At 35.4% G+C, this 19981-nt stretch overlaps 1 protein-coding gene across 7 annotated transcripts in view; it reads left to right on the top strand.

Annotated features, from left to right (window-relative positions):
• HACE1 (HECT domain and ankyrin repeat containing E3 ubiquitin protein ligase 1) overlaps positions 1 to 19981 on the top strand; it is a 118389-nt gene that overhangs the window by 88797 nt on the left and 9611 nt on the right. For all 7 annotated transcript variants that reach the window (XM_059889733.1, XM_005210843.5, XM_059889731.1 and 4 more), the window contains 3 exons: positions 10256 to 10387; positions 16395 to 16493; positions 16771 to 16841. In XM_059889733.1, coding sequence (XP_059745716.1) covers positions 10256 to 10387; positions 16395 to 16493; positions 16771 to 16841 — 302 coding nt within the window. The remainder of the gene's footprint in view (positions 1 to 10255; positions 10388 to 16394; positions 16494 to 16770; positions 16842 to 19981) is intronic.

Consider the following 19981-nt stretch of genomic DNA (forward strand, 5'->3'; position numbering starts at 1 on the left):
TCCTAGTTTCAAGTCTAATGTTCTTCATCCTGTTAGCAAAATTAATCACCTTGAGGAAGATCTTTTAATATATTTTTAATATAATGAATATGTTTAGCTCTAGAAGATTAAAATGCTTTTAAAATAGCAAAATTAGATTGATGAATTTGTCAGTGAATGGAAGTATTTTAAAAAATCTAATTATTAGATTGTCTGTCTCATAGTACTTTCCAAGTGGCACTAGTGCTAAAGAACCCACATGCCAGTGCAGGCGAGATAAGAGATGTAGGTTTGATCCCTGAGTTGGGGAGATACCCTGGAGGAGGGCATGGCAACCCACTCCAGTGTTCTTGCCTGGAAAAATCCCATGGACAGAGGAACCTGGTGGGCTGCAGTCCATTGGGTTGCAAAGAGTCAGACATGACTGAAGCAACTCAGCACGCACACACTAATAGTGCATTTGTTATTTTATTTTACACTGGATACTTCCTCTCAGTTAGGGGTATAAAGTCATAGAATAGAATCTTCATTATAACCAAGAGATTGCTTTTCATGAGAGACCCTCATACATGACTCCTTTCTGTGAATACACTGTTTGGTAGGTGGATCTGCCATTCCTCTCAGATACATTTTATATGAGGAAGTATAAAGGCTTATTAGCAATTGCATGGTAAATAGCTATATTTATACTTGTATCTCCTAACAGTGTCCCTCCCACTTTGATGTGATTTTTGTTTAGATTTTAAAAATATGTTTTTTTATTAATTCTTTTGCCTTTGTATCTTTCTGTTGAAATCTAGAACAAAGGAACATTTTTAATAATAATAAATACAAATACACTTACATTAAGTTTATACTCTTGATCATGGTCTAGCCTGACGCTAGAATAATCCTGTAATATTAAAAAGCTTGGAAGTTTTGTTTCTAAGTTTAACACTATACTATTGACATTGTTTTGTTAATGACAGGCTAACTGCTTTTTTGTTTTTAATTAGAGAATAATTGGTTTACAATGTTGTATTGGTTTCTGCCATACAACAGGGTGAATCAGTCATAACTATATGTATATCCCCTTCCTCTTGAGCCTTCCTCTCACCCTGCCCACCCCTGTAGGTCATCACAGAATGCCAGGCTGGGCTCCCTGTCTTACATAGCAGCTTCCCACTAGCTGTCTGATTTACACGTGGTGGTGTATATATGTCAGTGTTACTTTCTCATGATGAGCTTCGGTAACAGAGGATCTCAATCACTAATATGTTAGTTCTCAGCTTTTGTATTTCTAATATAAACAAAAGCCACAATAAATTGAGCCTTTTCATTTTCTAATATTACCAGTAAGCTATAAGCAAGCTGATTTTTTAAATTAAAAATCTTTGGAAATATCTTAAATTGATCACTTGATTTAGAATTCAGTTTACAAATAAAATTTTCAAATTGTCTTCTTTAGACATGTTATTGTTATAATTGTCACATTTGGAGTCAACTTCAGAATTTGTAAGCATATTGAATCTTAAATGACTTGCCAAGCTTGTTAGTAAGAAAAAAGTCTATGTAAGCTGATCTCCACATGGGGGAGTCATTTATTCCTGTTTTATTGAAAGGCTTTGGTAATTATAGACTGAAACCAAACAGGCAAAATACATTTGTTTAAAAAAAGTACATTAATAAATACAGGTAATATAGGGAGAACAATATATATCAGTTCCACATTTGAAATAAAATGCTCTTCTAAATTTAACTTTGTATCTGTGATTTGTTTTAAAATCTAGAAGAAAAAAACCCCCTTTCGTTTCACTTTAGAAAATGACTGAATTACCAGGGGATGAACATTTACATTTAAATGGTATCTTCAGCTTTTTAAAGAAGAGCTTTTTTCTTTCACTTTTCATTTTCAGTTTTAAATTCTTGACCAAATGGTGTTAGGAATGAAATATTTTTGTTAGACCTTCAGTTCTAGTTCTTAGAACTGAAGAGTAAGCTTTGTGGCTTTTAAGCATTAATACCTTTACCCTACTGATCATAAAGTTCATTCAGGCTAAGAGGGGAAAAAAGTGAGGTGAGATGGGACAGGATATCAGGGAATGTAAGAAATAGCATGGAAGTTGAGTTGCAGAGGAAAAGCATTAAGTGATCAGATAGGAGTAATGAAGGGGAGAAAGAAATGTTCTGGGCATAGAGGAAAGCACAGAGATGATAGAGCATGATGTTGCGGTAAGCACGGGTAGGTCAGAGTTGTAGATGTTAGCTTAGACTGCACAGTAAGTGAATGGGAGAAGATGAGGTGAAGGAAGTGGACAGGGGCCAAATCCTGAAAGACATTGCATCCACCATTAGAAATCTGAAAGTTACTCTGAGGGCTAGGGGATGATTGCAGATGCTGCAGAGGGCAATATGATTGAATTTCTGTTTTTAAAAACTTTTTTTTTTTAAAGAAAAACAGCACCAATCTCAGCTTGGATTGTGAAGAATGAGTTGAAATGGGGCAATGTTGGAGTCGGGGCAGCTGATAGGTGATGGTGGAATTGGTGTTGGGGAGCATGCATAAGGGATTTTATAAGACAGTGGGAGCAAGGATAGAGAAAATGAGATAGCTTTTTAGGATGTAGAATTTATGGAACATGGTATCCATACTAGCTGTTTGGGAAGGTGAAAAAGAAGAACTGGAGGATGAGCTGCTTAGGTGGATGGGCTCCAGAATGACAAGTGGTATCATTATCCTCCTAGCCATTAACCTCATCATAGCATTTGTATTTTCTAGTGATAGTAATAACACTGCCTATTGAATACTTTGTGTATATTTTATGTATTTGAGTTGTGTTCTTTGTGCATTTCTCATTTACTGTAACAACCTTTTGAGGTAATTATTTCTATTCCTTCAGTGTGGAAACAGCTTTAATAATAAAAGCATGTGATATTTATTATGTGCTTGTAATGTGCTAGGCACTGGTAAAGGTGTTTTATTTGTATTAACTTAAACAATCATATGAGGTCTAGATACCCATTTCTGCAGGTGAGGAAACAAGCATGGTGAGGTTAAATTGCTTTCCTCCAAATCGCAGGGTAATAAATGGTGGATGTGAATCCAGACAGTCTATAAATTTCAAGCCTGAGCTTGTAACTATGACACTGTATTTCTTTAGAAATTAAATAACTGTCTAAGGGTTTAAAATTGGTAACTGGTAGACCCTCAGTTTAAATCGAGTTCTGTATGGTTGTGTAACTGCTGTGTCTTTTATCTACTAAGGCAGTGAATATGAACAAGGTAACAAATACAAATTTAGTATGCTTTCCAAATTTATGGTTAGCAAAGGGTAAGGGTGGGGAGGGAGGGAGGGATAAATTAGGAGTCTGGGATTAGCAGTTACATACTACTATATATAAAACAGATAAACAACAAGGACCTACCATGGAGCACAGGGAACTATACTCAATATACTGTAGTAACCTATGATGGAAAATAATACGAAAAAGAATACACACACACACACATATGTAGCTGAATCATTTTGCTGCACATCTGAAACTAACACCATTTTGTACTTCAATTTGAAAAACTTGGTATAGTTTCCTCCATTTCATTTTTATTTGGTTGTTCTCAGTGTGTATGTTAACTATGCTGTGCTCAGTCGCATCTGACTCTTTGTGACCCCATGGACTGTAGTCCGCCAGGCTCCTCTGTCCATGGGGATTCTCCAGGCAGAGATAGCAGAGTGGGTTGCCATGTCCTCCTGCAGGGGATCTTCCCAACCCAGGAATTGAACCCAGGTCTCCCACATTGCAGGCAGATTCTTTACTCTCTGAGTCATCGGAGAAGCCCAGTGTGTGTGTACTTATTATATTTTATTGCTGGTTTCATTTGATTTATTTCACATACAGACACATTTGATGCCTGTACTAGGAAAAAATTGAAACCTCTCTATATAGATTATTGACTTAAAGTGGATTGCTTATGTGTGTTTTCAGAAAAGTATACTAGGAAAGATCTTTTAGTACTCTGAAAACTTTTAAAACAGTTTAGGTCTAAGGTTCTCAATGTTGAGTGTATTTTTCGATTTGGGTTTTAAATTATCTTTAGTATCTTTTTGTCAACAATGGAGAATATATTTTTCTTTGCATTTTAGTTCATATATTCTAAAAATTCACTTCAAAGATCACCAAATCCATGTAATTGTAATCTGAAGAATCACTGTTTTCAGTGACTGAATTTGTTCCAAGGAAACTGAAGTAATAGGATATTTATCATACTATCAATCTTTATAGCTTAATTTGTGACCTTAAAAATAATATACTGGTAAAGGATAAATTATTGGAAAATGTTACATTGTTTAAATGTGCCTCTCTTTTCTTACACCTACATATTCATGCAGAAGAAACCTGGTGTCCTTTGAGTTTTCCCTGAAGAAATTTTCAGTAAGAACTCTTACATATGATAGCAATAGTAATCAAGTGGATAAGCCCAGGAAAGAAGCTTTTATTGTTAAAGGATTTATATTCAAACAGTGAATTGCATTGTGCCAGTTATAATGCCATTTAAACTGTTCATTTAAAACTAAAAATAATTATTTCAAACAATTTTACGGGTGTGTCCAAGATTATCAGTTTACTTCGAGGGGGATAAGAACATCTTGCTTTCACTATTAAAAGTTAACTATTGGTTAAGTAAGTATATCTTTTAAGAAATAGTGAAAAAAATTTTAAAGGGGAAAAATAGCTTTAAAAAAAGGTGTCAGTTTTCAGCATTACCACTACTCCTCATAAAAGACATAATTTAGACTCAAAGCCTGAAAAGAAGTTAAAATTTTAAGGAAGATTTCAAGGGATGATATTGTTCATTCCATAGATTTAAAAGACTAGGAGATTTTAAAACAAAATGTTTCTGTAACTACCTATGTAATTTAACTAGAATATTATATCTGAAAACTGAATCTCAATCTTACAGTTTTTATTTTTTCCCTTTGCAGTTATTTTTTGCTTACCTATCTTATATGAGGCTCGGGGTTGAGCTTGAAAGAATTTGCTAAGGCTCTTTTTTATTGTTATGATAGCTTATGGTGAATGATGTCAGATTCGTGATCTCTGAAGATTTAACTTAGGGACCAGGAACCAGGCTTGATCATTCAAGAGCTTTTGTATAGCAGAGTTTTATTAAAGTATGAAAAGGGACAGAGAAAGCATCTGACATAAACATCAGAAGGGGGACGGAGAGTGCCCCACTCGCTTGTCTTAGAAAAGGGAGTTACATACTTTTAAAATTGCTTATTACAATAAATCAAACGAATGTCTCAAGGTTGTAAAGATCTTACTAGACCCACTCCCATAATTTACATTTTAAGATAACAGGATTAGCCAGAAGGTTTTCAGGAAGGAGAAACTGTCCTCAAGGAGGATACATTGTTGTTATATAATCCTTAGCACAGAGTTTAAGCTGAGTTGTTTGTTGTCTCATCATCAGTTCCAGGCTTAAAGAAAAAAACATTTTATGTGACTAAGACTAAGAATGTAGAGAAAAGATGTTTGTCCTTTCTTCCTCCTTGAGAATCCCAGACCCCATCTCCACTTCAAGAGCCCCAGACCCCTTTCTCCTCTTCGAGGACCTCGGACTTCTTATCAACCTGCCTAGGAATTGACTCAGTTGCCTGTGCTGAGACTTTCTAAGTTGAAAACTTTCTATAATCACAACTATTTCACCAGAGCAGGTACTCACTCAGATTCTTTAGTATAGTTAATTCTCCAGTTTAATTCTGTGATATCTGGTATTATTTTATGCCCTCAAAGGATTAACAAAACTCAGGTAGGAGCCAATATGACTAAAATATCCCTCACCCCTGAGTTATGTCATCTCTTTAAATACCTTAGAATTAAGTGAGATTTTAAGTTTTACTTATATTTCATGTTTATTTGAGCAACTCTTTATGCCAGTGTTTTGTGGACTGATGATCATCTACATGTTGAGTGTTTCCTTAGAGCATTTAAGATATTTGATGTAGTTACTCAGGAGCATGAAATGTCGGGGTGAGTCACTTGGCCTTTGTAGGTGGTGGGACTGTAGCCAGTGTAGTATTTCTGCACAGTATGAATAGTAAAAATATTAGTGTATAATGATAGTTGATGTTCATACTAATAATTGTATTATCAAGAACATATTAATATGTATTACTGTCTTTGAGGATGTGTTCTGTAAGGAAGCAGGGAAACATTTTAGAAACAGTTGGATTAGATTTTTTTCTATTAAACACATTTATCTTTCAGCTGTCTGAAAACTTACTTTACTAAACAACTCAGAAGAATTTTTGCTGGCTAGGATTTTATTATTTTACTGAGAAATAACTTAGACCAAGATTTCTCCATATTTAAATTAATATGGAGACTGGGATTTGAAGGAACTGATTTTTCACAAATTGATATCCAATAACTATGGACCAGAGCTACAAAAATAAGTGTGGGAAATAGTATATTTGTGAAAATTAATTTTTTAAAACAGAATGTATGTGGAAATAATAGGAATTAATTGATAGAAAAGTGTGTACTATTCAGATAAATACAGGATGCAGTGGCAAATTAAAATAGATAAAACTATACTTGAGCAGTTCATGCTTCATAATTTGAGGTGTTGATTAATGACTCAAGTGAATAGTACCTTAAGATAATAAAAGCAAAATCTCTTGAGAGAAATATATAATTAATGAATGGAGCAGAAAAAATTTTAGTGTTTTCATGAAGCAGTTTAGTTTAGAGCAGACATCAATTAAAAGATAATCATGTGTTAGTGCAAAAATCATTGGTAGCTATTATGTGTATATTTTATTTCTTAGATTGGATCCTGAAGATTCAGTTTGTGTTTCTGTTTGATTGGCACACGTTTCTATGTCCCCCTCTCTCTAAATAACTGGATGTAACTTGTAGAATCTGATTAATTCCTATTCAGTGGAGAAAAACCTTTGGGTGGTTGGGAGTGGGATTTGGAGTGAGAGTAGACTGAATAGCATGGTGATAGATGGTAATAGATGGTAGCTTTCCCCATGCCAGATTGCAGAAAGAGCCATGCAGGGTTGGGGAAAGCTGTGAGCAATCCACTGTGACATTTCTGTAGCTCTGAGATGTATGGAGAATTCATAGCTGGAGTCATGTACAACGTGTTGGCTCAGTGCCTGTGGGTATTTTTTAGGGGTTGAGGGGAACAGTGTCAGATTAATAACCCCCCAAAAAAAGATTAAAAGAAGGAACCTAAAATAGGCTTTCTCTCTCTGCACTTAGAGCATTCATTCCTGGGAGGTGAGAACTATATACATATTGCTTTTAATTCTTGAAGTTTCACTTAGATGGGTAATTTAAAATGTAAGAATAATAATGGGAATTGGCAACCCACTCCAGTATTCTTGCCTGGAGAATCCCATGGACAGAGGAGCCTGGTGGGCTACAGTCCATGGAGTCACAAAGAGTCGGACATGACTGAGCGACTAACACACACACACACACACACACACACACACGAATAATAACAATGATGGGGTTTATATACAGAAAGATATGGTCATTCACTTTGATTTGAGCCAAAATACATTTTTTTACTGCTGGTTAAATTTTAAGTGGCACTATTCTTGATGATGTATATTTTAAATGTGTCAAGATAGCTTACCATAACTCAGAATGTTGTTGTTTAACAAAGAATAGGCTACACTTAATTGAGTCATTTGATCAAGTTCAAAATATGTTTTAAATGAATTTATTGAATGTATATTCATCACGTTATTTGTTGAACAGAAAGCAGCAGCCACATTTTTAAAAGGATCAGTTCAGTTCAGTTGCTAAGTCCTGTCTGACTGTTTGCGACCCCCTGGACTGCAGCACGCCAGGCCTCCCTTGTCCATCACCAACTCCTGGAGTTTATTCAAACTCATGTCCATTGAGTCAGTGATTCCATCCAACCATCTCATCCTCTGTCATCCCCTTCTCCTCCCGCCTTCAGTCTTTCCCAGCATCAGATGTTTTCAAATGAGTCAGCTCTTCACATCAGGTGGCCAATATTGGAGTTTCAGCTTCCACATCAGTCCTTCCAGTGAATATCCAGAAGTGATTTCCTTCAGGATGGACTGGTTGGATCTCCTTGCAGTCCAAGGAACTCTCAAGAGTCTTCAACACCACAGTTCAAAAGCATCAATTCTTTGGCACTTAGCTTTCTTTAAGGTCCAACTCTCACATCCATACATGACTACTGAAAAAACCATAGCCTTGACTAGATGGACCTCTGTTGGCAAAGTAATGTCTCTGCTTTTTAATATACTGTCTAAATTCATCATAACTTTCCTTCCAAGGAGTAAGCATCTTTTAATTTCATGGCTGCAGTCATCATCTGCAGTGATTTTGGAGCCCCCAGAAATAAAGTCAACCACTATTTCCACTGCTCCCCCATCTCTTTGCCATGAAGTGATGGGACCGGATGCCATGATCTTAGTTTTCTAAATGTTGAGCTTTAAGCCAACTTTTTCACTCTCCTCTTTCACTGTCATCAAGAGGCTCTTTAGTTCTTTTCTGCTTTCTGCCATAAGGGTAGTGTCATCTGCATATCTAACGTTATTGATATTTCTCCCGTCAGTCTTGATTCCAGCCCGTACTTTATCCAGCCCAGTGTTTCTCATGATGTACTCCGCATAGAAGTTAAATAAGCAGGGTGACAATATACAGCCTTGACATACTCCTTTTCCTATTTGGAACCAGTCTGTTGTTCCATGTCCAGTTCTAACTGTTGCTTCCTGACCTGCATATGGGTTTCTCAAGAGGCAGGTCAGGTGGTCTGGTATTCCCATCTCTTTCAGAATTTTCCACAGCTTGTTGTGATCCACACAGTCAAAGGCTTTGGTATAGTCAATAAAGCAGAAATAGATGTTTTCTGGAACTCTCTTTTTTTTTCAATGATCCAGCAGATGTTGGCAATTTGATCTCTGGTTCCTCTGCCTTTTCTAAAACCAGCTTGAGCATTTGGAAGTTCACGGTTCATGTATTACTGAAGCCTGGCTTGGAGAATTTTGAGCATTACTTTGCTAATGTGTGAGATGAGTGTAATTGTGTGGTAGTTTGAGCATTCTTTGGCATTGCCTTTCTTTGAGATTGGAATGCAATCTGAGCTTTTCCAGTCCTGTGGCCACTGCTGAGTTTTCCAAATTTGCTGGCATATTGAGTGCAGCACTTTCACAGCATCATCTTTTAGGATTTGAAATTGCTCAAATGGAATTCCATCACCTCTACTAGCTTTGTTTGTAGTGATGCTTCCTAAGGCCCACTTGACTTCACATTCCAGAATGTCTGGCTCTCGGTGAGTGATCATACCATCGTGATTATCTGGGTCGTGAAGATCTTTTTTGTACAATTCTTCTTTGTATTCTTGCCACCTCTTCTTAATATCTTCTGCTTCTATTAGGTCCATACCATTTCTGTCTTTTACTGTGTCCATCTTTACATGAAATGTTCCCTTGGTATCCCTTTTCTTGAAGAGATCTCTAGTCTTCCATTCTATTGTTTTCCTCTATTTCTTTACACTGATCACTGAGGAAGAGCTGAGGATATATACTGGTAAACAAACAGAACCTCTGCTTGCAGAGAGATTACAGTCTAATGAGACATTTAAGAGAAAAAAAAAAAGCAGTAAGTATACAGACGGTGAGACCTGAACAAGCTGTGTCTGGGGGATAGAGTGAGGGAACAAAGGGGAAAGTGGGAGAAAATGAGATGAGAGGATAAGGCAGAGGTTGGGTTGTTTGGGGCCTTATGGACTAGGGAAGGAATTTGGACTTTACTCCAAGTGTTATGGGAAGTCATTGTAGGGTTTTTGAAAGGAGGGTTATGTGATCTGAATTATATATAAAATATATATATATATACACACACAGTTTAAAAAGTTGCTCTAATGTGGAGAAGAAGAAATACAGAGGCAAACATGGCAGCAGTGACACCAGATAGTCTAATATCCAGATGAGAGATGGTGATGGTTTGAACCAAGGTGCCACTGGTGGAGGTGATGCCACAAGATCTGACTGAGAATATTTTTGAAGATAGAGCTGATAGCACTGGCTGATAGAAGGTGTGAGAGAAACCTGGATGATTGACTCCTAGGATTTTGGCCTAAACAGCTTAGTGAATGATAGATTACTCTTTTGCTGAGATGTGTGAACATTGGTGCCAAATTAATTCTAAACCTTTATTTCTAAAATGAGAAATGGTCAGCAGTATCTTAAGTATGTGAATTAAAAAAAATAATCACAGAAGCGTTTTTTTTTAATAGGCGGAGTACGTCCAGCTTGTCACTGAACTGCGAATGACAAGAGCCATTCAGCCTCAGATCAATGCTTTTTTACAGGGCTTTCATATGTTCATTCCACCATCCCTCATACAACTTTTTGATGAATACGAATTGGTAAGGAAAAGCATCAGTTCTTTTGCTGTTACAACACAACACAAAACTCCATTTGATGTAATTTAGAAATAATTTTAGTATACAATAATGAATGGAATAATGTAGAAAATATGGTAAACCATTAAAATGTTCATGTTTAGGGAGTTGTAAGATTTGTGATTGTGCTTCTCTAAAGGTTAATAACTAGGTTAGCAGTTCTTAATGAGAAGTAGAATATAGGTGGTGATTAACAAAAATGGAATGATGAAGGCCAATCTTCCCAAAGGCATTATTTACATTATTTCTGAATTTTTTTATTTGGTAAAGGAAACTTCTTGTACTTCCAAAAGGAAAAATTGATAGAAGAATTTTCTTGTTATATTTATGTCATCTTCTCTAGCTTATTTCATCATATATTTGTTACTAATTTTCCATCTTAAGCCTGTATGGAGTCCACTGTCTTTGCTTGCCTCTAGTTTCATGAATGTTTGTTTTGCTTCTTTAATTTGCCTGCTTTTTACTGTGATCTAATAGTTTCTGTTTTTATATGATTTATGTTTGCATTTTCCCCCATTTCTTTTCCTCTCTTTTATTTTTGGTATTAAATTATTTTCAAACTCTTGAGTTGTCTAATGTCGTAATGAAACCATACAGTGTTTTAAATAGAGTATAGCTGTTTTCTTAGTTTAAGATGTATAATTTGGAATAATAAATTTTTGGTCGATGGAAAAGAATTCATTGGTTTTTTTTCTGTCTCATGAGTTAGTTTCACCCTGGGCCTTACATTTTAATACATGAATAAATACATTGGTGTATTTTACATATAGCAGTATTTTCAATTTATCACTCACAGTATATCATAATATAGTAGTGGAGAAAATTTAATAAGTAATGTGGAAGGCTGTGGTGACTTAGTTTCACTAAATGTCAGCTTTGAGTTTTTTGTCCCTGTTTTTAGATTTAAGATGAATGGTTTTCTTTAGCATAGGAGCATATAGTTTTTGCATACCCATAAGAGTTACTATTTTTAGCATTCAAAAATGGAGGTGTACTTATGAGTTATTAAATGGAAAATTATATTCTTTTTCTGGACCAGTGTATAAAAAATAGCAACAATACAGATAATTGACAAAACTTTTGCCTCATAATTTGTTGATGCTGATAAGTTTTATGAAACTTCTTATTGAGTTACAGTATACATGAGAAAAGTATAACCTAATCACAACATGCATCATAAATGTATAGCTTGATGAATTTTCATACTGTGTACACCCATGAAACAATGTTTAGAACATCTGATCAGATTAGAAATCCTAATACCCTAGATCCTTGTCATGTTCCCTCCCGGTCACTTTCCCCTCATGGGTATCCATTCTCCTGATTGTAATGATATAGGTTAGGTTACCTGTTTTTGAACTTAATATAAATGGAATAGTCACCTAGAATATGTCTGACTTCTTTAGCACTTCTTCAGTTTGTGAGAATCATTTGTATTGTTGCATGCAGTTGTAATGTGTTCATTTGCATTGCTCTATAGTACTTCATTGTGTCAGTCTACTTTTTTTTTTTTTTCTGTCCTTTCTACTCTTGGTGAACATTTGTTGGGTACTTTTCAGTTTCAGGCTGTTTAAACTGGTGCTGCTACAAACACTAGTACATGTCTTTAGGAGAACATACATATGCATTCTGTAGATTATATGTCTTGGAGTGGAATTGCTGGGATTTCGGCTATGCATTTATTCCATTAGAGTAGATACTAGCAAGTAGTTTTCCAAAGTAATGTGTCAGTTTACACTCCCACCAACAGGTATCAGAGTTCTGGGTATTCTGTATCCTAGCCAGCTTTTGTTATTTTTCTGTCTTTTTTATTTTTACTATTCTGGTGTAGAGTATTGGTATTTCCTTATGATTTTAATTTTCATTTCCCTGATGATCAGTGAGATTGAGTGTATTTTATATGTTTATTGACCATTTGTATACTCTGTTTTAGAAGTGTTAATTGAAGTAATTTGTTTTTCTACTGCATTCTTTGTTTTTTTTTTAACACTGATTTGTAGAAGTCTTTAGGAGAAGGAAATGGCAACCCACTCCAGTATTCTTCCCTAGAGAATCCCATGGGTAGAGGAGCTTGGTGGGCTGCTGTCCATGGCGTCGCACAGAGTCGGTCACAACTGAAGTGACTTAGCATGCATGCATGCATTGGAGAAGGAAATGGCAACCCACTCTAGTATTCTTGCCTGGAGAATCCCAGGGACAGAGGAGCCTGCTGGGCTGCCGTCTACAGGGTCGCACAGAGTCGGACACGACTGAAGGGACTTGGAAGCAGCAGCAGTAGTAGTCTTTATGTAATACCTTACAGGAGTCTTTGTTAGATATATGTATTGTGAATATCTTCTTTTCTGGTGTCTTACAGTTTTTAGATTTAACACAGTTCAGTTTATTACTTGTTCTATCTTTTTTTGTTTTAAATGAATGGAACTTTTGTGTCCTATTTAAGAAATTGTTTCTTATTCCAAGGTCATGAAAGTATTTTCCTTTGTTTCCTTCTGAATATTTAATTCCTTTGTCTTTCACTTTTGAGTCTGTTACTGATAAGTTTTTAATTGTGGTTCATATATTAGAAGGTAGATCAGGATTCCTAGTCTGTCTTAGACTCCGGCTATACTAAGTGAGCTGATTCAGATGGTGGGATTGATTGTTTGGGAAGAGCACTGTTGTTGGCATGACACTGACTTATGCAGTAATGATTATTATTATTAAACACTTAGTATTTGCCAGGTACTTCATGTGTATTAACGTTTAAAACCTTCACATCAGACCCCTTCACATCATGTGTTATTTTCATTTTATAGATGAGGAAAACTAGGCCAAAGAAGGTATGGGACATGCTCACATTCACAGAGTATGTGTTACAGCCAGACTGTGAACCATGTTCTCTGACCCATAGCCCAGCCTCTCCATCAGTATTGCCTCTCAGTGGTGTGAGTTATAAATGGGACTTGGATTTGGAACCTTTTTTGTGACTTGTGTGTCTTTCATAGGAAAGGGCTCTGCTACACTGGGATAGGAAACTTTTTTTAAAAAGTTGGCTCAAATATCTAAGTTCATTTCATCTAAATTCATGACATAAACATGTTCATCAGAGTTAAAGATACAGATTAGATTCTAGAGTTTTCATGAAAAGAAAGTATCTAGTAGCATTAGTGTCCTTGCAGTCTCAAGTCAAGAGATGATCATCAGGTTCAAAAATGGTGACAACATTGTTGTGAGTACTATATCTATAGTATTATTACAGTTGAAGGGTTCCTCAAATGTCTGAGGGACTGTCCTGCCATACTGTGCTGCTTATGAGTTTATCCATGGTGGTACCAGGGTATTAACACACTGAGCCATGTGAATGCTAGGTAAGCTAACAGCTGTGAACACTTGCATGACTCAGTTTCTGACTGTTTTGGGGATATATATTTTGTACCCAATTCCAAAAGATCAATTATTTTGTCATAATTAAAAAAATAATAAATTGTTGACTTGGACTAAAATCTTTTGCTATATGTATATGTATTGATATTTTTTATTGTATACTTCCAATTTCATCTTCTTTTAGTCAACTTAATAACTTTTCCCTCCAAGTGTTAAATGAGCTAATAAGGATATTTTGTTCCCATCACAAAATCATAACTTTTGATGTTCATGAAATACTTCAGATTCCTTGAGAGAATGTAGTCTCATTTTTATTCACAATTATTAACAAAGAAAGAATACTCAGTATTATTAAAAGCTTATCTTCAGCCTAGAAGGGAAGAGGATTAAACTCATGGATTGTGAGAAATATGTAACAATCATCCATATTCCTTTTTTGGCAGATCTGTATCTAGTGCCAGGGAACAGAATTTCCCTAGATGGTTCAAATAAAGAAACTTTAATGAAGGAACTTACAGAGGCATGGGTAGGTTAAGAATAAACAAGATATGGTTGAGGCAGCCAGAGAATAGCAACAGGAGAAAGCCTTTATCATCCCTAAAATTGAAGACACGTGGAGGAATTATTGTGAGGAACCCTGTGAGAGTCTGAATCACCAGGTGGTAGCTATAGTTGAGGAGGCATAGCTACTGAAAAGATGTACTGGAGGAGGGAAGGAACAGAATATACTCTTACCTTCAGACTCCTGCCTGTTTCCCAGTGATGGAACCCAATCTGAGGCCAACAGGCAAGAGAGCGAGTCTGCAGGGATCAGCCACTTGCGGCACAGAATGTGCAAAGGAAGATGGAAAATGTATTTGGGCGTGGTAAATGGAACCTACCAGAATGCCTTCATCAGTTAAAAGTATTTTATAATACTATGGTCAGTTGGTTCAGTTGCTCAGTTGTGTCCAACTCTTTGTGACCCCATGGACTGCAACACGCTAGGCTTCCTTGTCCATTACCAACTCCTGGAGCTTGCTCAAACTCATGTCCATCAAGTCGGTGATGCCATCCAACCATCTTGTCCTCTGTTGTCCCCTTCTCCTCCTGCCTTCAACCTTTCCCAGCATCAGGGTCTTTTTCTAATGGGTCAGTTCTTCGCATCAGGTGGCTAAAGTATCGACCATAGCCAAATACTTAGTAAGGAGGACTAAAAGACACCCTAGACAGGAATTATTAAATTATTTGGTCTTAAGACCCCTTACAAGAAAAGAGTTTATGTTGGTTATAGTAGTTGATACTGTATTTTAAATTTGAACAGAAATGTGAAATATTTTATCAGCTCATATAAGAATAGCAATTAATTACATATTAACATAAATAAGATTTAGAAAATTAAATCTAAAGAAATTAAATTAATAAATAAAATTATTTATTTTCCAGAATAAAACAAAAATAGTGGGAAAGTATTATTGTTCTATATCTTTCCAAATTTAATGTCTGGCTTCATAGAAGAAACTGGGTTCTCATATCTGTTTCTGCTTATAATCTGTTGTGATATGTTGTTTGACTGAAATATATAGAGAAAATTCAGCCTCAGTTGGAAAAGGGAGAACCTTGCAGGCTCCTTGAATAGATCTCAAACACCCAAGATTTCTCAGACACCACCTTATATGGACCTTTGTTAATCTTTTTCAGAGCACACTCTATACTATATATACCTTATATATTTTTGAGGAGTTGCTGTAGGAGAAGTGACTTTGAACCACATTGTATCTTCTCTGCAATAACAAAATCTGCTGTTCTGGCTTGTCAGTTTTGAGCATAGGATAGTTATTGCCTTACTTTACTGAGTAAACACATCCAACTGTGAGATATGGTCTGATTCAGAGATGTGGACAAGCTTTTTTCATGTTCTGTTTTCACTTGCGGAATACTGTGGCAAAATACTTTTGCCATTCTTAATTTCATTCTTAGTTATTTGATTGATATTTTGTTTGTTTGATGATCTTTCTGAAAAAATGGATACCAAAAGTCATTAGTAGGAAAATTGCGTTTTTTTTCACCTTATGGGAATTTGACTTTAAAGGATTGGAATTATTTCAGAATAGAGTTCTTCTAAGGCCTAAATCTGTTTTGATTTTTAAAAATAACTTTTTATTATAACTTCTTTTTTCTAGTGATTAGAGTTTCTTGATCTTTTCTTTGCTTAACTCAGATTTATTTAGGTCTCTGTTGTTATTTCTATATTGAGAGTATAGTATCTTTATAAAATTTAACAAATTCATAAAATATATATAAACCAAAGAGAATAACGTTCATAAAATTGTTGCACATATAAACTTGTGGTATATCTGTTTCTATATAAACATGAAGGATTATCACTTATGTTTTAATTAAATTGTATTAGTGTAGTGACATCTCCACATGTCACAGTATTTGTGATTATCAGTATCAAGGGTTCTCTACCATGTAGTACTTGTTATTGATAACATGCAGACACTGTCACAGAAATAAATCAGTTTTACATGGGATTAGTTTCTAATTAAGACAAATTTGCTATTTAAATGTAATCTCTTTTTTCCCCCAAAGAAGATTAATGAAATATTTTTCTTCTTTCCCAAAGGAGCTACTGCTTTCTGGCATGCCAGAAATTGATGTGAGTGATTGGATAAAAAATACAGAATACACAAGTGGCTATGAAAGAGAAGATCCAGTTATTCAGGTAAAATCTCTCGAGCTTAGAATGAAGTTAAGTTTTGCCATTTAATCTTGTAAGCTTTTCAGCACTATTGAATGAAAACCTATATTAATTAACAAAGTAAAGTTTTTCCCTAAATTCTTCTCATGGGAATTCCATATGAAAGCTTTGTATGAAACCTTGTTTGATAAATGAGTTTCATAGAATAAGATATGTTTTATGAATATTGCACATTGCTCTGGTACTTAGAAGCCTACAATTGCTCTGAAATGTGAGTTTAGTTTTTTATTGTTGTTTTTAGTGGTTCTGGGAAGTTGTGGAAGATATTACTCCAGAGGAGAGAGTTCTTCTCTTGCAGTTTGTTACTGGCAGGTAAGAAGTGTTTTTATGATAATGTAGAAAGAATTTAATGTATTCCATTTCTAATTGATTAGAGATAAGCAACTCAAAGTGAATTATTACTCTGAATTGTCTGTTTCTCACCTCCTTTTCTATATTTTTAGACATTAAACAAAGGTTTATTTAGGCATTAATGTTAAAATATATAGTAGTACCCAAAATATGTTTATTTAAGGTATAAAAAATTGTTCCTGTCAGAAATGTCAACATATATATTATTTTGTAACTTGGTAGTCTTTTCAATCTGTAAGTCAATAATAGTAGCCAATAGTTGTTGCTGCAACAACACACACACACACAAAATACATATAATACCCATTTATTCAATTTTTGTCAGATTTTAATGTTTTAAGATTTGTGGCCTAAAAACTAATTTGTGATACCATACATTGAAAAGTGTACATTTGGAAACAATTAATCATCAGTGTTAGAAAACTAAATGATTTAAATCTCTCTTAACTTACAGTTCTGAAAGATGTAAAAGAAAGGTGTGATTTTCATCCTTGATAACTTAGAATTTCATCTGTATCCTTCTATTTATCAAAATATAGTTCAGTTGTTTCATTATAAATTTGCATGGTTCTTCTAAGAAAATTGGAACATAGAAAACTAAAAGAAATAAGAAAAACCATCACTTGCTATCAATAACCATTATAAATAATTTGATATATTTATTTTTTACTACCTGTTTTAAAAACATAGTGTGAATGTATATCTATATTACATATATGTAACTTAAAGTCCATTGTTTTATTTTTTTAATTTTATTTATTTGTCTGCACTGCATTTTGGTTTTGGCATGCAGGCTGTTTGATTTTTGTTGTAGCATGTGGGATCTAGTCCGCCAACCAGGAATCAAACCCAGGCCCCCTGATTGAGAGCACAGAGTCTTTGCTGTTGGACCACCAGTGAAGTTCCCACTGTTTTATTTTTAAAGTAGTTTGTAACCATTGTAGAAACTTTGGAAAATGGAGAATATAGATAGGAGAAAATGAAAATCCCATTAAGTAATTACACTGTTTTAGATAACACTATTAATATTTTGCTGTATTTTTTATTTTTTTAAGTATATAGTTAGAAAAATAGTTGGAGTTACAATGAATACCTAATTTTAAAGAATAAATAAAACATGAATTAGTCACAGATTATAGACTAAAAATATGAAACAAAATCTTGTCAGTTTTTTGTTTACATGGCTTCTCACTGCCAAGAAATACCTAGAGATTTCAGTAATTTAATAAAAAGAGTTTAAAATTATTTTTTATATGTAGGAAGGTTAGACTAAAATTTTATAAAATCATCTCTCATCTCAGTCTCTGAATGTAATCTATTTTGGTTATTCTTCCAGAGTTTTTCTGACATATACAAATTTTTATTTTTTAAAAACATTGTTCCTCTTTTATAACTTTTGAGTTTAACAATATATTGTTTAAATGGATTCATTTATAGATCTAATTTTTTAAATGGCTATCTATTCTTAAATCTCTTGACCTCTCAGCCGTGAAGAGATACCTCACGTCCAAGGTAAGAGAAACCCAAGTAAGACGGTAGGTGCTAAGAGAGGGCATCAGATGGCAGACAGACTAAAATCACAATCACAGAAAACTAGCCACTCTGATCACATGGACCACAGCTTTGTCTAACTCAATGTGAGACATGCCATGTGGGGCCACCCAAGATGGGCAGGTCATGGTGAAGAGGTCTGACAGAATGTGGTCCGCTGGAGAAGGGAATGGCAAACTACTTCAATATTCTTGCCTTGAGAACCCCATGAACAGTATGAAAAGGCAAAATGATAGGATACTGAAAGATGAACTCCCCAGGTTGGTAGGTGCCCAATATGCTACTGGAGATCAGTGGAGAAATAACTCCAGAAAGATTGAAGGGATGGAGCCAAAGCAAAAACAACACCCAGCTGTGGATGTGACTGGTGATAGAAGCAAGGTCCAATGCTGTAAAGAGCAATATTGCATAGGAACCTGGAATGTTAGGTCCATGAATCAAGGCAGATTGGAAATGGTCAAACAGGAGATGGTGGACTGGAATGGGTGAATTTAATTCAGATGGCCATTATATCTACTACTGTGGGCAGGAATCCCTAAGAAGAAATGGAGTAGCCATCAAGTCAACAAAGAGTCCGAAATGCAGTACTTGGATGCAGTCTCCGAAATGATAGAATGATCTCTGTTCGTTTCCAAGGCAAACCATTCAGTATCATGGTAATCCAAGTCTATACTTCGATGAGTAACGCTGAAGAAGCTGAAGTTGAACGGTTCTATGAGACCTACAAGACCTTTTAGAACTAACATGGAAAAAAGATGTCCTTTTCATCATAGGGGACTGGAATGCAAAAGTAGGAAGTCAAGAAACACCTGGAGTAACAGGCAGTTTGTCCTTGGAGTACAGAATGAAGCAGGGCAAAGGCAAATAGAGTTTTGCCAAGAGAATGCACTGGTCATAGCAAACACCCTCTTCCAACAACACAAGAGAAGACTCTTCCAACAACACAAGAGAAGACATCACCAGATGGCCAACACCGAAATCAGATTGATTATATTCTTTGCAGCCAAAGATGGAGAAGCTCTATACAGTCAGCAAAAACAAGACCTGGAGCTGACTGTGGCTCTGATCATGAACTCCTTATTGCCAAATTCAGACTTAAATGAAAGAAAGTGGGGAAAACCACTGGACCATTCAGGTATGACCTAAATCAAATCCCTTATGATTATACAGTAGAAGTGAGAAATAGATTTAAGGGACTAGATCTGATAGACAGAGTGCCTGATGAACTATGGATGGAGGTTTGTGACATTGTACAGGAAACAGGGATCAAGACCATCCCCAAGAAAAAGAAATGCAAAAAAGCAAAATGGCTATCTGAGGAGGCCTTACAGATAGCTGTAATAAAAAGAGATGTGAAAAGCAAAGGAGAAAAGGAAAGATATACCCATTTGAATGCAGAGTTCCAAAGAATAGCAAGGAGAGATAAGAAAGTCTTCCTCAGTGATCAGTGCAAAGAAATAGAGGAAAACAATAGAATGGGAAAGAGTAGAGATCTCTTCAAGAAAATTAGAGATACCAGGGGAACATTTCATGCAAAGATGGGCTCGATA

Source organism: Bos taurus, chromosome 9, assembly GCF_002263795.3.
Source record: "Bos taurus isolate L1 Dominette 01449 registration number 42190680 breed Hereford chromosome 9, ARS-UCD2.0, whole genome shotgun sequence".
Lineage (NCBI taxonomy): Eukaryota > Metazoa > Chordata > Mammalia > Artiodactyla > Bovidae > Bos > Bos taurus.